This window comes from Lotus japonicus, chromosome 1, assembly GCF_012489685.1.
Source record: "Lotus japonicus ecotype B-129 chromosome 1, LjGifu_v1.2".
In the NCBI taxonomy this organism is placed as follows: Eukaryota; Viridiplantae; Streptophyta; class Magnoliopsida; order Fabales; family Fabaceae; genus Lotus; species Lotus japonicus.
The window spans coordinates 22,999,576-23,018,190 of NC_080041.1; the positions used below are offsets into that span (position 1 = coordinate 22,999,576).

The window sequence follows — 18,615 nt, forward strand, 5'->3', positions numbered from 1 at the left end:
CGGTGATTACTTTTATGAGATGTTTGAATAGTTATCTCCTTCAGGGGACTGAACGAGTGCTTATGTGTTATTTGTTTATCATCATCATATTGTGAATTCAGATACCTGAATTGACTGCCTTTTTCTTCCATTCTCTTGGTCTGTAACATAATTTTAACCATTTTCTGATGTAGATGATTCAAGGATTGCATACCAACTAGAGTGTTTTTTACTTTTCTGAAGTAACTTAAATATATTTTTTAATGAAAGACCAATCATGCAGCTGCGCTCATTTCTTGCACAATGTATGGCCATAAATGCACATATTGTGGGTATAAATGCATTTTTTTATATATTTAAATCTTAATTTATATAGTAAATTTAGTAAATTACTTCAACCTCTTCTATTACAGAAAGTCAAAAACCCTTCAATTTCTTAAACCTATTTAAAACCTCTCCTAATTTATGAAGTATTTAATTAAATACAATGACAAAAGAATCATGTTCTGAATAAGTCTAAACTCTAAACTCAACATTTTGACCTTCTTGATTTTATTTTATTTTTGACGGCGACCTTCTTGCTTGGTGAAATTGATTATGTAAAACTTAATTATTTTGTTAATGTATAGTTATTAAGCTCTTCACAAATACATTAACTTGAGCCCTTGATCAGTAATGTAATGATTTTTTAACATCAATGTTTAAGGTTGATTTTAGGGTTAAATAATTTTTTGGTCCTTGTACAATGAGCGAGATTTGGTTTTAGTCCCTCGCCAAAGTAAAATTGTAAAAATACCCCTACATTTAGAGAAATAGCATATATTTAGTCTCATCTTAATCGGAGCTCAGGTTATCATTAGGGATGACACCGGGTCAGGTCGGGTCAGGTTTTGCCTTTCCCAAACCCGAACTAACATAGCAAACCCAATTCAGGTTTACCCAAACCCGTTATAGCCTCAAACTCACGAACTAACCTAACTTGACGCAGAGTTTTTTGTAAAACAAGGCGTCGGATTTTGTTATGAAAAAACCTTTTATATCTTCTTTGCAAACAAATATAGTATCTTTGTTGTTCAAATATAATCAAATTGTTAACAAATCAAGTTGTTAACGTGGTATATATAAGAGTAACTTTGTAATTTTATATATATTGTTCGGGTGCGAGTTTAACCAATACCAAACCCAAACCCAAACATATCGGGTTTTACTCGTGAAATCGGGTCGGGTTCGGGCTAGCGCCACGGGTTCGGGTTATGCCGCCATCCCTAGTTATCATTATATTCCGCTCTTATCTTTTTATTTGCTAATTTGTCATTATGCTATTGTTCCGCTAATCAAGCCTGCATAGTCTATGAGACGCTCCAGCAATTATTTAACAATTGCTCGTCTCTTTGCATTAGCCCTAAAAAAAACTAGAGCAACAAACCCAACAACTCCCTCCTCCATAGCAGTATATCTATAAGTTATTTTGAGTTTATTTTCATAAGTTGTTTATATTAAATTATAAATAAGAGCTTGTGCTTATCTATAACTTATTTTCAGTTTATTTCAATAAGTTTATGAATAAGAGGATATGCAGTTATTGCCATAAACACTTAACTAAACTGTTTATCAAACACATCCTAAGTCTCAACTAATATTTATAAAAAAGAGGTTATGTCGACCTCAATCAAGGTCCAACTTTTTGACCCACTACAATAGGTCATCCCGGTGCACATTACATTTTTACTACCTGTTCTGTACTAGGGAAAGCTTACGTAAGATAATGGCAGAAAGTAAACCCTAGCAGAGCACTCAAAATAGCTATGTTATCATAAAAGGAATATTCTCATTAATGCTAAAAAGTTAAGTTTTACAAGCTGATGACCTTCCCTTTTTTAGAGGGTGGAGTCATGACATGGACTTTTCCTAAATTTGGGCCTGACAATCAGGGCCCAAATCCCCGTACATATAAGACAAATCCAAAGGAATCTTCCAGCTGGCTTGTGGGTCCATCATCTAAGGAAGGGTAGAGAAGCTCGTTGTATCATACTTCCCGCCATGGCTGTCTTCAATCATTTATTGTTCATTTTGGGCGGGCATAATCTTCTTTATGTCCCGCCCAGTCCACATGCCCCCAAGACATGAGACTCGAGTAACGAGTCGAAATGTCTTCATCATGTTGTTTAGTAGTCCGCCTCTATTGTTTATTCGTTCGTCGCCATTTCAGTGTTCATTGATACGACGCCACTTTCATGCTTCGCCACCTTTGTTACCGTTTTGTAGATAAGTCGCCATTTGCCATAACCGTCAATCACGTCTTTTCAACTAACGCGCGTAATCCTTGTTTTCCGGGATTTCGTCATCATTTGCCATGAATGCGGTTGTGCGTCTCGAGGAGTTACACCTTTTCGGTTCATGCCTTTTCAAATTTCAAATCCCACGTCCTTTCACAATCTTTCCCCACTCATTCTCTCTCCTCCTTTTCCCTCTATAAAAACCCCTTTTCACTTTTCATTTTTCACTTTCTTGAAACTTTTGTTCTGAAAACTTTTCACCGCAGCTTTCACTTTCTCTTCTTTGAACTCCGGTGAACCTTCCTTACTCCGGCCGTCGTCATTGCGCGGTGCTCCCCCATTGCCGACGTTCTCCTTTCTCAAATCCACAGTTCTTCCCCTGGTTAGTTCTTCCTCTTTCTTGAGACTCTTCGTTTACTTCTTTCTTTCTTTGACTCTGTTCATCTTCTTTCTTCTTTTGACTGTTCATCTTCTTTCTTCTTTTGACTCTGTTCATCTTCTTTCTTCTTTGAGTTTGTTCATCTTCTTTCTTCTTTTTATGAAACTGCCTCGCATGTCGTTGCCAAACGCCAACTTTTCTTCCCTAGAACTTTCTTCGCCCTCTACGGAGGAGGAAGTTGTTGCCCACACCATAATTGAAATTCACTCCTCGCCTTCTACCCACGACGATTCCGGTCCCGCCGGCTCTGTAGATTCAATTCTCTCCTCCAATGGAGAGTTGTCTTCACCTGAATGGCGCTCAAACGCGCATTTAGTTGAAGATAAGTGTCTCTTGCGTTCTATCTGGAGCAGTGTTGGGAGCATTAATTCGCTTCGAATATCTGCCCAAGGGTTCACGAAGATAAACCCCGCCACCTCCAATAATGAAGACCTTCAGTTGAATGTTCTTCCATGTGGCGAGGATGACTGTGTTCTTTTGCGCAAAGAGCCAACCGATGAATCGCCTGATTTCTTTTTTGTTTATGGTTATTTCTTTTTAGACTTGAATATCAAACTTCCCTTCTCGCCTTTTATATGTCACGTTCTTTCTTTTCTGAATGTGGCGCCTTGTCAACTCCAACTCAACGCCTGGGGTTTTATCCGCTGCTTTGAAATTCTTTGTGAACACTTGAGTTTTACTCCGACCTATCCTTTGTTTTTCCTTTTCTATAAGTCAGTCACCACTAAACCTACTTCTGTGAAATGGGTTCCCCTTTTAGCCCGTAAGAACATGAGTCGGTTCACCGCCCTTAAAAGCCATTACAAAGTATGGCAGAAAAAATATTTCAAAGTTATGGAGTCGCCCGAAATAAAGAACTTGTTCCGAGATTCCGACAATAACCCTCTTTTCCCTTTCTACTGGACAAAAAACCCTCGCCGAAAAATATCCGTTTCATACGACGCCTTGGATGAATCTGAACAAGGCATCGCCGATTACCTCCGCACACTACCAGTAATTTCTGGTCACGACTTGATTGAGGCGTCGAAATCCGGCACTTTAAATCAATTTTTTAGTAAGTTTATAATCTTTGCACGTAACTTGTTTTTCTTTTTGTTCATGTATCTCGTCTAATTGGTGTTTTCCATGCAGCTACGATGGGAAAGAGCAAGGTTGACGCGAACCCAATCAAGATGAAGGAATACCTCGCCCAGTCTGCTGCGGCGGCGAAGAAGAGGGCCGCCGAAACTGAGCAAAAGAAGAAGAATGATGGTGCTTGGGTTCTGACAACGTCAGGGACCCAAAGCGCCAAAAGACTTCAGGCGCTACTGGTGGCAAACCTCTTCATCAGTCCACTCTCGATCCAGCCGGTTTAGCTTCTAAAAGTCATCCGGCGGAGAAAAAGAAGGGAAATGACAATATCCCGCCTCCCCACCAAGACTCAAGCATTATCAACCGCCCGCAAACGCCGTACAACCAAGCTGGCCCTAGCTCAGCCATTGGTGGCGAGGCTTCTCCCCCTTTGATGAACTTATCTGATCCTCACTTCAACGGGTTGGACTTTATGACCCGTACTGTTGACAATCGGATCCATAAGGATGTTTCCGGTCAGGGCACCCCCAACATTGCTTCTGTGGCAATCCATCACGCCCTTTCTGCCGCCAGCACCGTGGCGGGAATGGCTCAGTGTGTGAAGGAGTTGATTTCAACCAAGAACCGCTTTGAAAAGAAGGCAGCCGATTACAAGGCTGCATACGAGCGAGCTAAGGCTGACGCTGAGGCTGCCAACAAAAAGCTGAAATCTGCTGAGGAGAAGTGCGCTAAGTTAACTGATGACTTGGCGGCTTCGGACCTGCTTCTTCAAAAGACCAAGTCTCTGAAAGAGGCCATCAATGACAAACACACTGCTGTTCAAGCCAAGTGTCAAAAGCTGGAAAAGAAGTATGATCGTCTGAATGCTTCTGTTTTAGGGCGCGCCTCCCTCCAATTTGCTCAAGGCTTTCTGGCGGCCAAAGAGCAAATAAGTGTGGTTGAGCCAGGCTTTGATCTTTCCCGCATTGGGTATTTGAAGGATATTAAGGATGGCCAAGTGGTTGGCGAGGATGACATTAGCCTCGATCTCCTTCCTCAATTCGATGATGAAAGTGAGCCTGAAGAAGAAGAAGATGGCGAAAATGGAGATGGCCAAAATAAGGGCGAGGATCGAGGAAAGGAAGACCCTCAAGCTGTTACAGACCAGGGAAACAGCGCCAACAACGAGAACTTAGCTTGAATTTATTCTGTTGTTTTTATTTTGTTAAGTCTAAATTTTAGCTTTGGGCCTTGCCCTTTTTGTTCCTTGTTGTTTTGAATCATGTATGGGCTTCGCCCCTTTATCTTTTTTTTAATATGACTTGTTTAATTTCGATCGTTGTTACTTTTAAGTTGTTGTTTACTAAATTGTTCTTTTCATTTGGCTTCATATACTTTAGCCAATTTTTCAATGTGGCTTGGTTTCTAGTGGCCACTAGAATTGCCAAGGCTTTTAACATTTGATGGCGATACTTTCTTATTCCGAAAGGTTTCCTCGCGGTATTGTATACCTTGATACAATTTGCACTGCATAAAACTCGTAATATAAATCAAAAGATAAGCAATACTGTTGAAATGAGCTTTTCATTACTTTTCATATATGGAAACAATTGTTCATTCGTTCTTACATATACCGCCTCATTAAAAACCTTTCCGAAGAAAGGGAAAAAGAGTGCGGCTTCATTCACCTTTGTTGTTTCTTTTAACTAAAATACTGTTTCAGGTGGGAGGCGTTCCATGTGCGTGGAACCTTTTGACCGTTAAGTTGTTCCAATTTATACGCTCCTCCTCCTACATCGCCTATAATCCTGTAAGGCCCGCCCCAGTTGGGCGACAGTTTGTTGTGTTTGTCAGGTATGGTATTTTTTCGGAGCACTAAGTCTCCCACCCTCATCTTTCTTGGCACCACTTTTGTTGAAAATTTTCTAGCGACCTTCACCTTTCCCGCCTCATTTCTTATATGCGCCTCTCGTTGTTCTTCAAGCAGCATAACTAGGCTTGCTATCAGATTTTCTCCGTTGTCATTCTCATCAAACCGAGCCACTCGCCAACTTTGGTTTTCTATTTCCACTAGGAGCATGGCGTCAGTCCCATAAGTTAAACGATACGGGGTTTCCTTTGTGCTTGACTGTTCAGTGGTGTTATATGCCCAAAGAACGCCTGGTAGTTCCTCCGCCCAAAGCCCTTTTGCTTCATCCAGCTTCTTTTTTAAACCTTTCAAAATAACTTTGTTAGCTGACTCGGCCTGTCCATTGGTTTGTGGGTGTTCTACCGAGGCAAATCTCATTTCAATTCCCATTTCTGCGCAAAATTCCCGGGTGACATTACTTGTAAATTGAGTCCCATTGTCCATTACCAAAGCCATGGGAACCCCAAATCTGCACACAATTCTTCGCCACAGGAAATTCTTGACCTTGGCTGCCGTGATAGTCGCCACTGCTTCAGCTTCTATCCATTTGGTGAAGTAATCAACCGCCACGATGATATACTTCATTTGTGCCTTTGCTACTGGGAATGGTCCCAAAATGTCAGTCCCCCATAAAGCAAATGGCCAAGGCGCCATCATGGTGGTTAATTCCTCCGGCGGAGCCTTATGTAAGTCAGAAAAGACTTGACATTTTTCACATTTCTTAACATATTCTAGACAGTCCTTCTTCATTGTGGGCCAGTAGAATCCTGCTCTCAAAACCTTTACTGCCAAGGATCGCCCACCAATATGACTGGAGCATACTCCCTCGTGGACTTCCGCCATTATTCCCGGGGCATCCTTGGTGTCCACACACTTCAGCATGGGAGACATAATGCCTCGCCGATATAACTCACCATCTACCAGTGTATAGAAACTGACCTCTCTACGTTTTGCTCTTGAATTCAAGTCGTCACCCTGTGGAGGATTCTGTAGAAAAATCTTGATTGATTCCATCCATGAAGGCTCGCCTTCACTTATTGACTTTACTGCTTTGAACTTCACTTCCACTAAATCAATACTTGGGCGAGGCAGGGTTTCTTGAATGACTGTTTGGTAATTGCCCAATCGCCCTGTACTTGCCAATTTTGCCAGCACATCAGCCCTCTCATTTTGACCCCTCGGGACATGCTCTATTCTAATGTCTTTGATTTCCATCATTAATCTACGCACCACTTCCAAGTATTTGGAAAGTTGCGGGTCTTTCACCTGATACTCGCCCTTCACCTGTTTAACCACTAACTGTGAATCTCCTTTGATGAATAACTTTTGGACTCCTAATTCAATCGCTAGCCTTAAACCGGCGATCAGAGCCTCATATTCAGATTGGTTGTTGCTCGCCTTGAACCCGAATTTTAGAGACTGTTCGATTATCATTTTATCTGGACTTTCAATGGTTATCCCAGCCCCACTTCCAGTGTTGTTGGAGGACCCATCCACAGATAAGACCCATTCTCCTTGAGTTTTCTCGCCTTCCGTGGGTGTTAACTCCGCCACGAAGTCGATCAAACTCTGGATTGTGACTTGGCCCCTCGGCTCATATTGTATGTCATACTCTGATAACTCTACTGACCAGCTGACCAATCGTCCTGATAAATCAGGCTTCTGTAATACCTGCCGTAAGGGAACATCAGTTTTAACTTTTACTTGGAAACTTTGGAAATAAGGCCTGAGGCGCCTTGCTGTTTTCAAAATTGCCAAAGCCGCCTTTTCAATTTTCTGGTACCGCAACTCCGCCCCCTGCAAAGTATGGCTGACGAAATATATAACCTTCTGCTTACTTCCTTCTTCCTGAAGCAACACCGTACTCACCGCCTTGTCAGTGACTGCTAAATAAAGTATTAAGGGGACGCCTGGCGTTGGCTTGGAGAGTACCGGTAATGTTGCTAATGTTTCTTTTAACTTGGTGAAAGCTTGTTCACATTCCTCTGTCCACTGAAACTTTGAATTCTTTTTTAAACATGTGAAAAATGGGGCTGCTTTGTCACCCGCCATTGGCAAAAAACGTGATAAAGCGGCCATTCGTCCTGTTAGACGTTGCACCTCTTTTACACTTGTTGGGCTTTTCATTTCCAAGATCGCCTTCCCCTTGTCCGGATTCACTTCTATCCCTCTTGAGGTTAACATAAATCCCAAGAACTTTCCTCCCTGGATCCCAAAGGAGCACTTCTCAGGATTTAACTTCATTTGATATGTTCTTAATTGAGCAAATGCTTCCTTAAGATCGCCGCCATGATCACCAGCCCTGGCGGACTTTACAATCATGTCATCCACATATACCTCCATATTCCTGCCTACTTGTCTTGAAAAAATTTTGTCCATGAGCCGTTGATACGTGGCTCCGGCGTTCTTCAAACCAAAAGGCATTGTCTTGTAACAATAATTCGCCTGATTGGTCATAAATGCTGTACTTTCTTCATCCGATGGATGCATCATGATTTGATTGTAGCCCGAGTAAGCATCCATGAGACTTAAAAGTTCATTCCCCGACGCTCCATCCACAAGCTTATCAACATTGGGAAGTGGATACGAATCTTTGGGACACACTTTGTTCAAGCTTGTGTAGTCTGTGCACATTCGCCATTTCCCATTGGATTTTTTGACCATCACAACATTGGCGAGCCATGTTGGGTACTGCACCTCACGGATGAAGCGGGCCTTGATTAGTTTCTCAGTCTCTAATTGTACCGCCTTATTCTTTTCTTCACTCATTCTTCGCCTTGGCTGGATGACTGGGGTCGCCCCTGGTCGTATGGCCAATTTGTGAGTGATCACATTGGGGTCAATCCCTGGTACATCATTGATGGTCCATGCAAAGAGATCCAAATTATCACCCAGTAGGGTGATCAATCTTTCCTCTTGCTCCTTTGTTAAACTGCTGCCAATCTTTAAAAATTTATCCTTAATTTGCACTTGCTTGGTTTCTTCCAGAGGTTGTGGGCGGAAATCATCAGCATCGTCTCTTGGATCCAAACTAAATCCCTCTTGTGGAAAGATTTCTGTGATTCTGTGACTTTCTTTGGCGGCCTTACGCCCATAAAGCGCCACACTTCGTAAATAACATTCTCTTGCTGCATTTTGGTCCACATGCAATACCCCAACCTTTCCATTGCAGGCTGGATATTTAATAGTCAAATGAGCAGTTGAAATGACCGCACATAGCTTGTTGAAGGTGTCTCGCCCCAAGAGTACATTGTAATTGGCTCTGCACGCCAAGACTAAGTACTTCACTTGAAATTTCTTTACGAACTCTCCTTCGCCAAAGGCAGTTGGTATTTCCACATATCCCCTCACAGTGACACAGTCCCCTGTAAATCCTACCAAGGTTCCCTTATACGGCCTCAAGTCTGATTCTTTTAACCCCAGGCGATCAAAGGCATCTCCATAAATGATATCCGTCGAAGATCCCTGGTCTAAAAATACTTTCTTCGTCACATAATTGTTAACCCTGATTGTTACCACAATTGGATCGTTGTCATGGGGGATCACATGCGCGAAATCCTGAGGGGTAAATATAATAGGGGAATGATTCACCCAACACTCGCCTTCGTTCGCCTCATGTACTGAGTGTACCGCCGCCACATAGCGTTTTCTAGCCTTACTTGAAATTGCACCCCCACCGAATCCTCCTGCAATAGATGAGCATTCTCCAACAGGATCGCCCAACTCTTCAACCATCTCCTTCCCTTTGCCTTTGTCCCCGTGGGTTATCTTTGCGGCCTCTGGCGTTGTTGTGTCTTTAACAAAATTTGCCAAATGGCCAGCCTTAATTAAGCGATCAATTTCCCGCCTCAAGTTCCAACAATTATCTGTCGTATGCCCCAACGCCTTGTGGTATTCGCACCACCTATTGGTATCCACATTAGCCGGGGGCCGTCGTGGTGGTGGCGGATACTGCACAACGTTTGTCTGCCCGACTGCCCTTAAAATGGTACTTAAGGGTGCATTCAACTTAGTAAGTGGGACTGGCGCTGGCGAAGCACCATGCTGACCAGTTGTGGCTGCAGTGGGACCTTGGGAATTTCTGTGCCATGTATTTTGGAAGCCAGGTTTGGAGTTTTGATATGGTCCCGGTCTTGGTACACGAGGGGTTTGCGCTACCCTGGTTTCCTTCCCCGCCTTGGGTTTCTCCTGTGAAACACCGCCAGACTGAGACTGCTTGCGTCCTTCCTCTCTTTCTTGTTTCTTCTGATCATCTTATTCAATCAATATGAATTCCTGAACGCGAGCACGAAGATCCATCATATCTTTCGCCGGCCGCCTTGTTAGGTCTCTATTCAAATCTCCCGCCCGAAGGCCATTTTTGAACGATGCCAAGCATACATCCGGGTTATCCTCCTCCAACTGCACCGCCATCTTGCTGAAGCGTGCCATGTAGGTTTTTAATTTCTCGCCTGGTTGCTGATGTATGCTGATAAGATCAAACATTGTTGCTTTTGTGGTTTTATTGGCGGAGAATTGAGTCAGAAACTTAGTAGACAGGTCAGTGAAGTTATCGATGGAAAAGGGCGGTTGTCGGATGAACCATTGCATCGCCATGCCCTTGAACGTGGAAGGCAATAATCGGCACTTTATCGCATCCGTTGCCCCGCCGATCACCATTTTAGTGTTGAAATACCTCAGGTGCTCCATAGGATCAGATTTGCCCGAAAAGGCGTCCAATGTCATGTTTTGCAGGTGCTTTGGTATGTCCACCTTGGTGATGGCTGGAACAAAAGGTTGAAATTCAACTACGTCCTCCGCCTCCAGACGTTGTCCCTGCTTGAAATCTTGCCTCTGAGTAAGATACTCAACTTGGGCTTGCAACTGCTCGTTTTGGGACTGCACCTTCTGTAAGGTATCTAACATTTGTTGCAAAGCCGCGGGCGTGATACCCGTCACTGCCTCCTGCGCTCTCCGTGGAGCAGTGGTTTTAAGATCTTCTAAGTTCACGTAGTCAGGCGGCGTTGAATGCCGCCGAACGCCTGGATCTGATTTAGCGATCAGATCTGAAGGTCTTCCCGGAGCTGCATTCACCAGCGACGCTGGCGACGGCGCCACTGAGTGGACCCCCTCCGAGGAAGCTTCCTGCTCTTGCTCGTCCAGTATGGGACGGTTGTTGTTCCGTCCACCGCCGCGGCCGCCGTGTCGACCACCACCGCGCCGGCGATGATCACGTCGACCCACGCCGCATGAACGAGTCTCCATGGCTCGTAACTCCTGCCTTCTGTCACCGGAAGATCTAGGTCAGAGCCACAGACGGCGCCAATGTTCTGTACTAGGGAAATCTTACGTAAGATAATGGCAGAAAGTAAACCCTAGCAGAGCACTCAAAATAGCTATGTTATCATAAAAGGAATATTCTCATTAATGCTAAAAAGTTAAGTTGTACAAGCTGATGACCTTCCCTTTTATAGAGGGTGGAGTCATGACATGGACTTTTCCTAAATTTGGGCCTGACAATCAGGGCCCAAATCCCCGTACATATAAGACAAATCCAAAGGAATCTTCCAGCTGGCTTGTGGGTCCATCATCTAAGGAAGGGTAGAGAAGCTCGTTGTATCATACTTCCCGCCATGGCTGTCTTCAATCATTTATTGTTCATTTTGGGCGGGCATAATCTTCTTTATGTCCCGCCCAGTCCACTACCCATGATTGTTTTTTGCAGGATTTGGAGGAGAAAAGAAGTTTGGTTAGTAATGGAGGAGAAAGAGTAAGGTGCGGGGGGACGCACATCCATGAAATTCTGATTTCTTTAAGGTGAGAATCAAGCGACCTGATGGTTGAGAGAAAACATTGATTTAGAAAATCTTGACCATAATAATACTAGTTCCAACAGTCCTTGTTTGGATTTTCCCTTAACTATTTTCTTTCTTTCCCATGTTCCTTCCATGGCGTTTTAGCAACTATTCATGGAAAAATTCACAAAGTGGGCTACTAGAGGTGTAGAAGCCATCGAAGAACTCCGACAACGACATGAAAGCGCGACAAAGCTTGTTGATGAAAGTAGATTAAGTACATGAGAGAGAATTAAGAAAAGAGAGGAGAGGCGGGCATGAGCTATTTCTTCAATCATCACTTGTGCGCAAGGACTTGAACGACGTTGGCATGTTTAAGGTCACATAGGTTGATAATTTGTTGTCGCTTATGGACTGTGAGGGGTATCGACGAAACCAATGAAGTTTTGGTCGGAGGGGGAGAGGGAGACGAAGTAGATGAAGCGACAAAGGAGGTTTAGGAGGAAGAAAGCTACACACTTGCTGTTCTTATTATTTGTTGCAAAACTAAGCAGGAGGACAATTATGTAAATGTAAAGAAGTGTGACCCTTAATAGCCGCTAAAAAATGAGGGTTTAAATTTAGATATTCTTACGAGTCGATATTAGGTAAACCTAAAAATGAATAGGGAAATGAGAGTGAATATTGCGGCAAATATGACAGCCTTTTCATATATATTTCAAAACACTAGCAGAATCATATGACAGTACCAAAACGTATTAATGCTATAAATTTATGATAAAATGAAAAATTATTTAAAAAAATCATTTGAAGCATTAGCTCTTCGTCTAAAACTATTTCTTATTTTTAGGTATCTTTTTGAATTTTTTCGATGAAATTCATCATGATCTTCAAGCTCTTATCATCTGAAAGAAAAAGAAAAAAAAAAACAACTCATGTCAATAAGACAATTGTTTTTTTGGATAAAACGAATAAAATATGAAATTCACAGATAAAACAATAAAGTACCTAATCTTGGTATTGTGTGTCCTTTTGGGTGATGAATCACCACAGGTTCGACACAGGATTCTAATAGCTCATTACCATACTGCCTCAAAAAATCTGTCTCTCCTGCAATAAGCATGAAAATTTTTCAAGAGAAGTTTTATTTTTAACTAACCAAAACACTACAATCAATTCTCAACCCATGTTTACTGTGACATCAGCATGAATTCTATTGTTTGTACCTTAAACAATATAATTAAAGAAATAACCATACAGCATATACTACATAAAAAAAAAAATTATATACAAAGATGGAACCAGAAAAATGAGTAAGGAATGCGATTGGCACGTATTAAATGTATTAACGATTAGCACAGTCAAGTAGACACAATTTCTACAACCATTTTTCATATTATTGTTTACACCCTTCATCCTCATCTGTTATATTTTAATTTGGGAATTGTTATTCAGACCCCACAGCTAGGGGTGTCAAAGCGGGAAACCCGCCCCGCCCCGCACTCAACCCGCATAAAAGCGGGGTGGGGCGGGCTAGCCCGCATGAGGCGCGGGTTGAAAAAGTCTAGCCCGCCCCGCATAATGGCGGGTTTGCGGGTTCGCGGGCTAGCTCGCGTAAAAGAGAAAATCAATTTTTTACCTATAAAATGGTGGGTTTTGCCTTCAAATAACTGATTTTAGTCTATAAAATGATGATATTGGCCTAATATTAAGAGTCAAATTCCACTTCCTAATGATAATTAATATGAATGAATTATAAACACAAAAACTTGTCGCACAGTACATCAATCTCTCACAATTAATTCCATCAATTCATCAAAGAAAAATCATCAATTGTTTTAACTTGGTTATTTTATTTTACCACAACTCCATGCTAATGTCTTCATGTCATAGCAGTACTCAGATCAAAACCAATTATCATTGTGAATATATGTGGTACTGGTTAAAATGTCATAGAAGTAATCAGATCAAATAATTAAGCCTCATATTTTAAGGAAAAACATTTTAACTATATATGTGGTACTGGTACTTAGCTTTAGGAAAATATATGTTCATCCGGATCAAACATTTACTTTTTGCTTTGAGGAGTTCTATTGTGACAAAACACAACACATAACACATACCAAAGTGAGAAGCGCTGACCTATAGATCTTGAGAAAATTGAGTGAAAAAAATGACAGTAGCAGCCCACATAATTATGTGGGAGAAAAAAATAGAAAAATGCGGGTTGACCCGCCCTGCTGCGGGTTGGCCCGCTATGTTTGCGGGGCGGGTTGCATGGTTTGCGGGCTCATTTTTCATGGCCCGCCCCTTTTTTGCGGGCTTGCGGGTTGAGCCCACAGGCCGCACCCGCTTTGACACCCCTACCCACAGCTATTCAGACCCCCCTTAAATGTGTAAAAATACTAAAATGTCCTTAATAAAAAAAATATAAAAAATTCTCACTCACATTCTCTCTCCTCTCTCCTTACCTCTTTCTTCCACCACCCCCACCACCACCACCTTCGTCGCCACCACCGCCGCCGCCACCACCACCACCACCATCACCACAACAACAACCTCCATATTCTCCTCTCTATCTCCTCTTTCCTCCACCACCACTGTCACCACCACCTCCACTGCCGCCACCACCGCCACCACCTCCGTCACCACCACCACCACAACAACAACCTCCATATTCTCCTCTCTATATCCTCTTTCCTCTTTCCTCCACCACCTCTGTCACCACCACCACCACAACAACAACCTCCATCTTCTCCTCTCTCTCTCTCTCTTCTTTTCTACTGTTAAAGTGTCGTTTTTAGAATTGCTGTTTTTTTTCTGCAACCTAACGCACTTTGAAAGTGCGACCCTAACACACTTTCAAATTTTAAAGTGAGACAGCACTTTCACCTGTCTCACTTTCACTTTCAAAGTGCGTTCGACAAGGGTATTTTTGGATTTCTGAAAATGTTTTGGGTTTGAATAGTTGTGGGGGGGTCTGAATAACAATACCCTTTTAATTTTAAAAGAAAAGAAAGCATAAATAGTAAAAAGAGGTGTAAAAAAATAAGGCAATTTGTTTAGTACTCCTTTAAAAGTGAATGGTTCCAGTCATGTTTTTTCCATAATAAATTTTTTTAAATTTAACAATTTAGTCATTTATATGGTAAAAAATAAATTAAAGGTATTACACCATCATATTTTCAATAGATACTGGAGCTACGCCTGAAAAACAATTCCTGCCACTTCTAATGGCGAATCATTAATGGGCCAGGCCATATGTCAAAATGAGTTCTGGGCTTCCAGGCCCAAGAAAAAAATTATTCATCTTCTGTGGTTAACGAATCAAGGATGGAATGGTAGAATATGCTCTAAAAGTGACAACAATAAAATAAAATAAAAGGAGGCACTGGAGGTACCTAGAAAGTGAAGGGAGGGACATCGAATGGGGGAAGAATATGCTTTGTCCACCACTGAAGGTGACCTCAACTTAGCTCCTCCTATTATTATCAGATATTTCAGTTTAGGAACCTTTGTAAGTGCCACGCCCTGCACATGCCCATTTTTATTATCAGATATTTCACTTTCACAATCTAGTCATTTATATTCTAATCAATGAACTGAAGGATATTGAACTGTCTAAGATACAAAAGCAATTCCCAAAACTTAAAAGTACTTATATCTTGATATATGATTCATTAGATTTTTTATTATCATACATAACATTGGTATCTTAGCTAGTAACATGGCAAGATACACACATCCATGGCTAAGTCAACATGCATATGGGAGTTATTTTAATCGAAGTGGAAAAGGGAATTCAAAATGAACCAAAATTTCCGAATTTCCACGCACCTTCTCCTGAAGACCTGGCAGTGCAGCTGATAGTATAGCCCCCTATTTTGTCAAAATTCAGAATCAAAAATCAGATTGAAATCCTTGACCAGTATATGAAATCTTAAATTATTCAAAACATGAAGAATATTTGGGTAGGCATTGAATTAACTAGGGTTTTAGTACCCTCCCAATATGATTTTATTATTGTATTCCATAAAAAATTACAGTGTAAAAGATTGTTTACTGTCTTAAACTCGGCTATCTTCACTCATTCGGTAGTTGTTCATCCCAATAAATGATTTTTCCGGGGTTCAAACTAGTGTGCTTACTCTGCAGGGTCTTAACTTATTTACTTCTAGACCGACACAAGTTTCATATTAATATACTGATTAAATTTTATTTAACTATAATAAAAGATATTAAAACCCTCTCATTCAAATACTTGCTGCAGAATGCCTACAAAATCATGAATCACATAGAATTTGACCATTAAAACATCCAACCTCAAACAAAATGAATTAGGTAGTTCACCTGTGAGAAGCCAAGTAGACCATCAAATGGCCCATGCTTGATCATGTAATCCTCAATAAATTGCAGGCACTCATCAAAGTTAGTATACTCTGTAAATTCCTGTTGTGCAATCAGATTATCAGAACATCAACAAAACCAGAACAGACAAAACAAAACAGAACAATCATAAACATGTCAAACACGCAACAATAAACAGTTACAAAATGAAAAAATCATGAGTAAGCACATGTTAACACCGAATAAAACGGGTTTTGATTTACATGCACACCATGTGTTTGATTTTTGGTCCAACTCAACACATTCAATACATTATAGAAAAGTTGAGAACCGAACCTTGTTAAACTGGAACCACTCGTAGTAAGGAGGATCGAAAATGCCTTCAACATCAGATTTTCCATTGCAAGGAAAAGGGGCATCGACGAAAACGAGATCGAGTTTTTCTAGAACGGATTGAGGCCATTTATGTATCTGTTTGTTGAGTATCTCTGCACTTGTTCGGAACCCATGAAGGCACAGGAACCTTGGCTTCTTCACCACCCTGTTGTTGTTGTCATCGCCTTCGCTTCCCATCGATTGATCGAGAAACGAACGTGGAAGATGAATGATCGATGTTTGAGGATTGCGAGGTTGTGGGAGAGAGATTGTGGCGAATAAGGTTTTGTGGACGCACATGAATGAACACAATTTAAAGGAAGGGAATTGTTTTCAGTCACAATTCTACGTGTGCGTGGGCGTGTGCGTCCAATGGAAAATGAATAACTAGTTGTTGGCTATTTTGTCAAGGGATTCGTCTAGTCCATTTTGTTGGCTTTGTATGAAGGCATTAAGCAAACCTTTTGGTTGTTTTTAGAGGTGGCGTTTTTTCCAACACATGTGGACATGCCACTTCCACTTCCCTTAAAATGGGAAAAAAGAAGTATTTAAGTTCCAACTTCAATTTATACTTAAAGGCCCGATTTGTTTGTTGTATAGTATAAAGCTTGATAGTATAGAATAAGGTCGGATAAAAGTTTAATATTATACGACGTTTGGTCGGACACTGTATAACTTATAATATCGTTTAAAATAATATAATATGTTTTGTGAAATATTGAATAATGATAGATAATATAAAAAATGATGGTGTTAGACTGTTAGTGGGTAATGAAATTGGGGGTGATGAGTGGTGGTGGCACAGCGGTGGTGGTGGTAACGGTAGTACTGGTGGTGGCGGTGACGAATGGTTGTGGCGGTAGTGGTAGAGGTGGTAGTAGTGATGCTGAGTGATTTTGCATCGATGGAGGGATGTACTTGTGGTGGTGGTGATGGTGGTAGTGGATGATGTTGGTGGAAAATATTGTGGTGGTGGCAGTGTTGTAGGGTGACGGTGGAGGTAGTGGCGGCGATAGAGGCGGTGGTGGTGGCAGAGGTGGAGGGTTGTGGTAGTGGAGGTGGAGGGCGATGGTGGTTGTAGGGGTGACAACGATGGTGGTAGTGGTGATAGCGATGGCGACATTGGCGGTGGTGGTGGAGGCGGTGGAGGGTGGTGTTAGTGGCGGCGGTAGAGGCGGTGCTGGTGGTAGAGATGGAGGGTGGTGGTGGTGGTGGCGGTGGTAGAGGGTGGTGGTTGTGGCGGTGGATTAAGTGTTTTCATGTAACTTATACATCACACTCTTATCATGCATTATCCATCATCAATAGGGTGAATTAAGTAATCTATCTTTTTTATGTATAAGAGTGGATTGATGTATAAGCTTATATAATACAATGTTAGCACCAAACAATGGATAAGTCCATAATGTATTGTATAAGCTTATAGTATCATGCCTAATACGGTGTGCCAAACGAGCCCTAAAGTGATATAGAACGCAAAAATAGAGAAATTAAAGATATGATGTGTCACGCGATAGAAAAAGGAAGAGAGAGATAAGAAGAAAATGTTAGTGGAAATGAAACAAAACTCTCTTTCGTGTCAAAGATATATGGAATAACACCCAAAGGTTTGCTCCACAACGCTTATGGCATGCGAGAATAAATCTCTAAGAGGTTACAACAATGCACATATACATAAGGAAATGAAGAACAAATATGCACACTCAAGCCAACATAACCAACAGAAAAACATGATGCAAAACCCTGAAGGTCATACAACAACCCTTAATAGCCCCCAAAACTTGAAAAGCGAATTGACTTCTGAGCGAAAAGAACATACCTCTCAAACAACATCCCCATATATACAAACAACTCAAACATCTTTATTGGAGTTGTAAATTGTGCAGCTATCAAGGAAGCCCATTAAGGCTTCAACAATATTAACATGCGTCAATCAAAGCAACTCTAGAAACATGGGGAAGACAAAGAGGCTTTTGATGATTCCAAACATGTATCGGTTGACGCTAAGTAAAACAACAGAGGCATCCATTATGGAATGGAAGAGGCGAAGATGGAGGTAAAGGAAATTTGATTGTTGGAGGAGGCGCTACCGCAATAGCATGAACCGAGAAGAGCATATGAGAGTGGTGTTGGCCATCGACCACAGACGATGATTCTGAGTGGTGGCTAGTGGTTGAGCCCGCAGACGTTGGTGAAGGGCAGAGGTCAAGATGCGAGGTCCTTGTTGCTGCATGAATTAAAAATCTTAAAAAATAATATTGATTTATTCATGCTTTATCATGCTTTACTATCTCTTTCATTTCACTCATTTTCTCTTCATATATCTCTCTTCTATTCATATCACATCATCTACCATATATCTAATTTCTCTATATTTTCTTCATTAGCTTACTAGGTGTACGTGAGTTTGAAGTGTCAACCAAACATTATTTCTTAAAAAACTGGTTAGTTCTGGACGACGTGTAG

At 41.5% G+C, this 18,615-nt stretch overlaps 1 protein-coding gene across 1 annotated transcript; it reads right to left on the reverse strand.

The window, feature by feature from the left end:
• Positions 1–11,668: 11,668 nt before the first annotated feature.
• LOC130734171 (dihydrofolate reductase-like) lies at positions 11,669–16,633 on the reverse strand. The gene is made up of 6 exons (XM_057586504.1): positions 16,111–16,633; positions 15,778–15,876; positions 15,265–15,306; positions 14,829–14,958; positions 12,436–12,537; positions 11,669–12,332 (listed from the first exon to the last, which is right to left on the reverse strand). The coding sequence occupies exons 1-6, from the start codon at positions 16,447–16,449 to the stop codon at positions 12,274–12,276; spliced, it is 771 nt and encodes a 256-aa protein (XP_057442487.1). The 5' UTR covers positions 16,450–16,633; the 3' UTR covers positions 11,669–12,273.
• Positions 16,634–18,615: the final 1,982 nt, after the last annotated feature.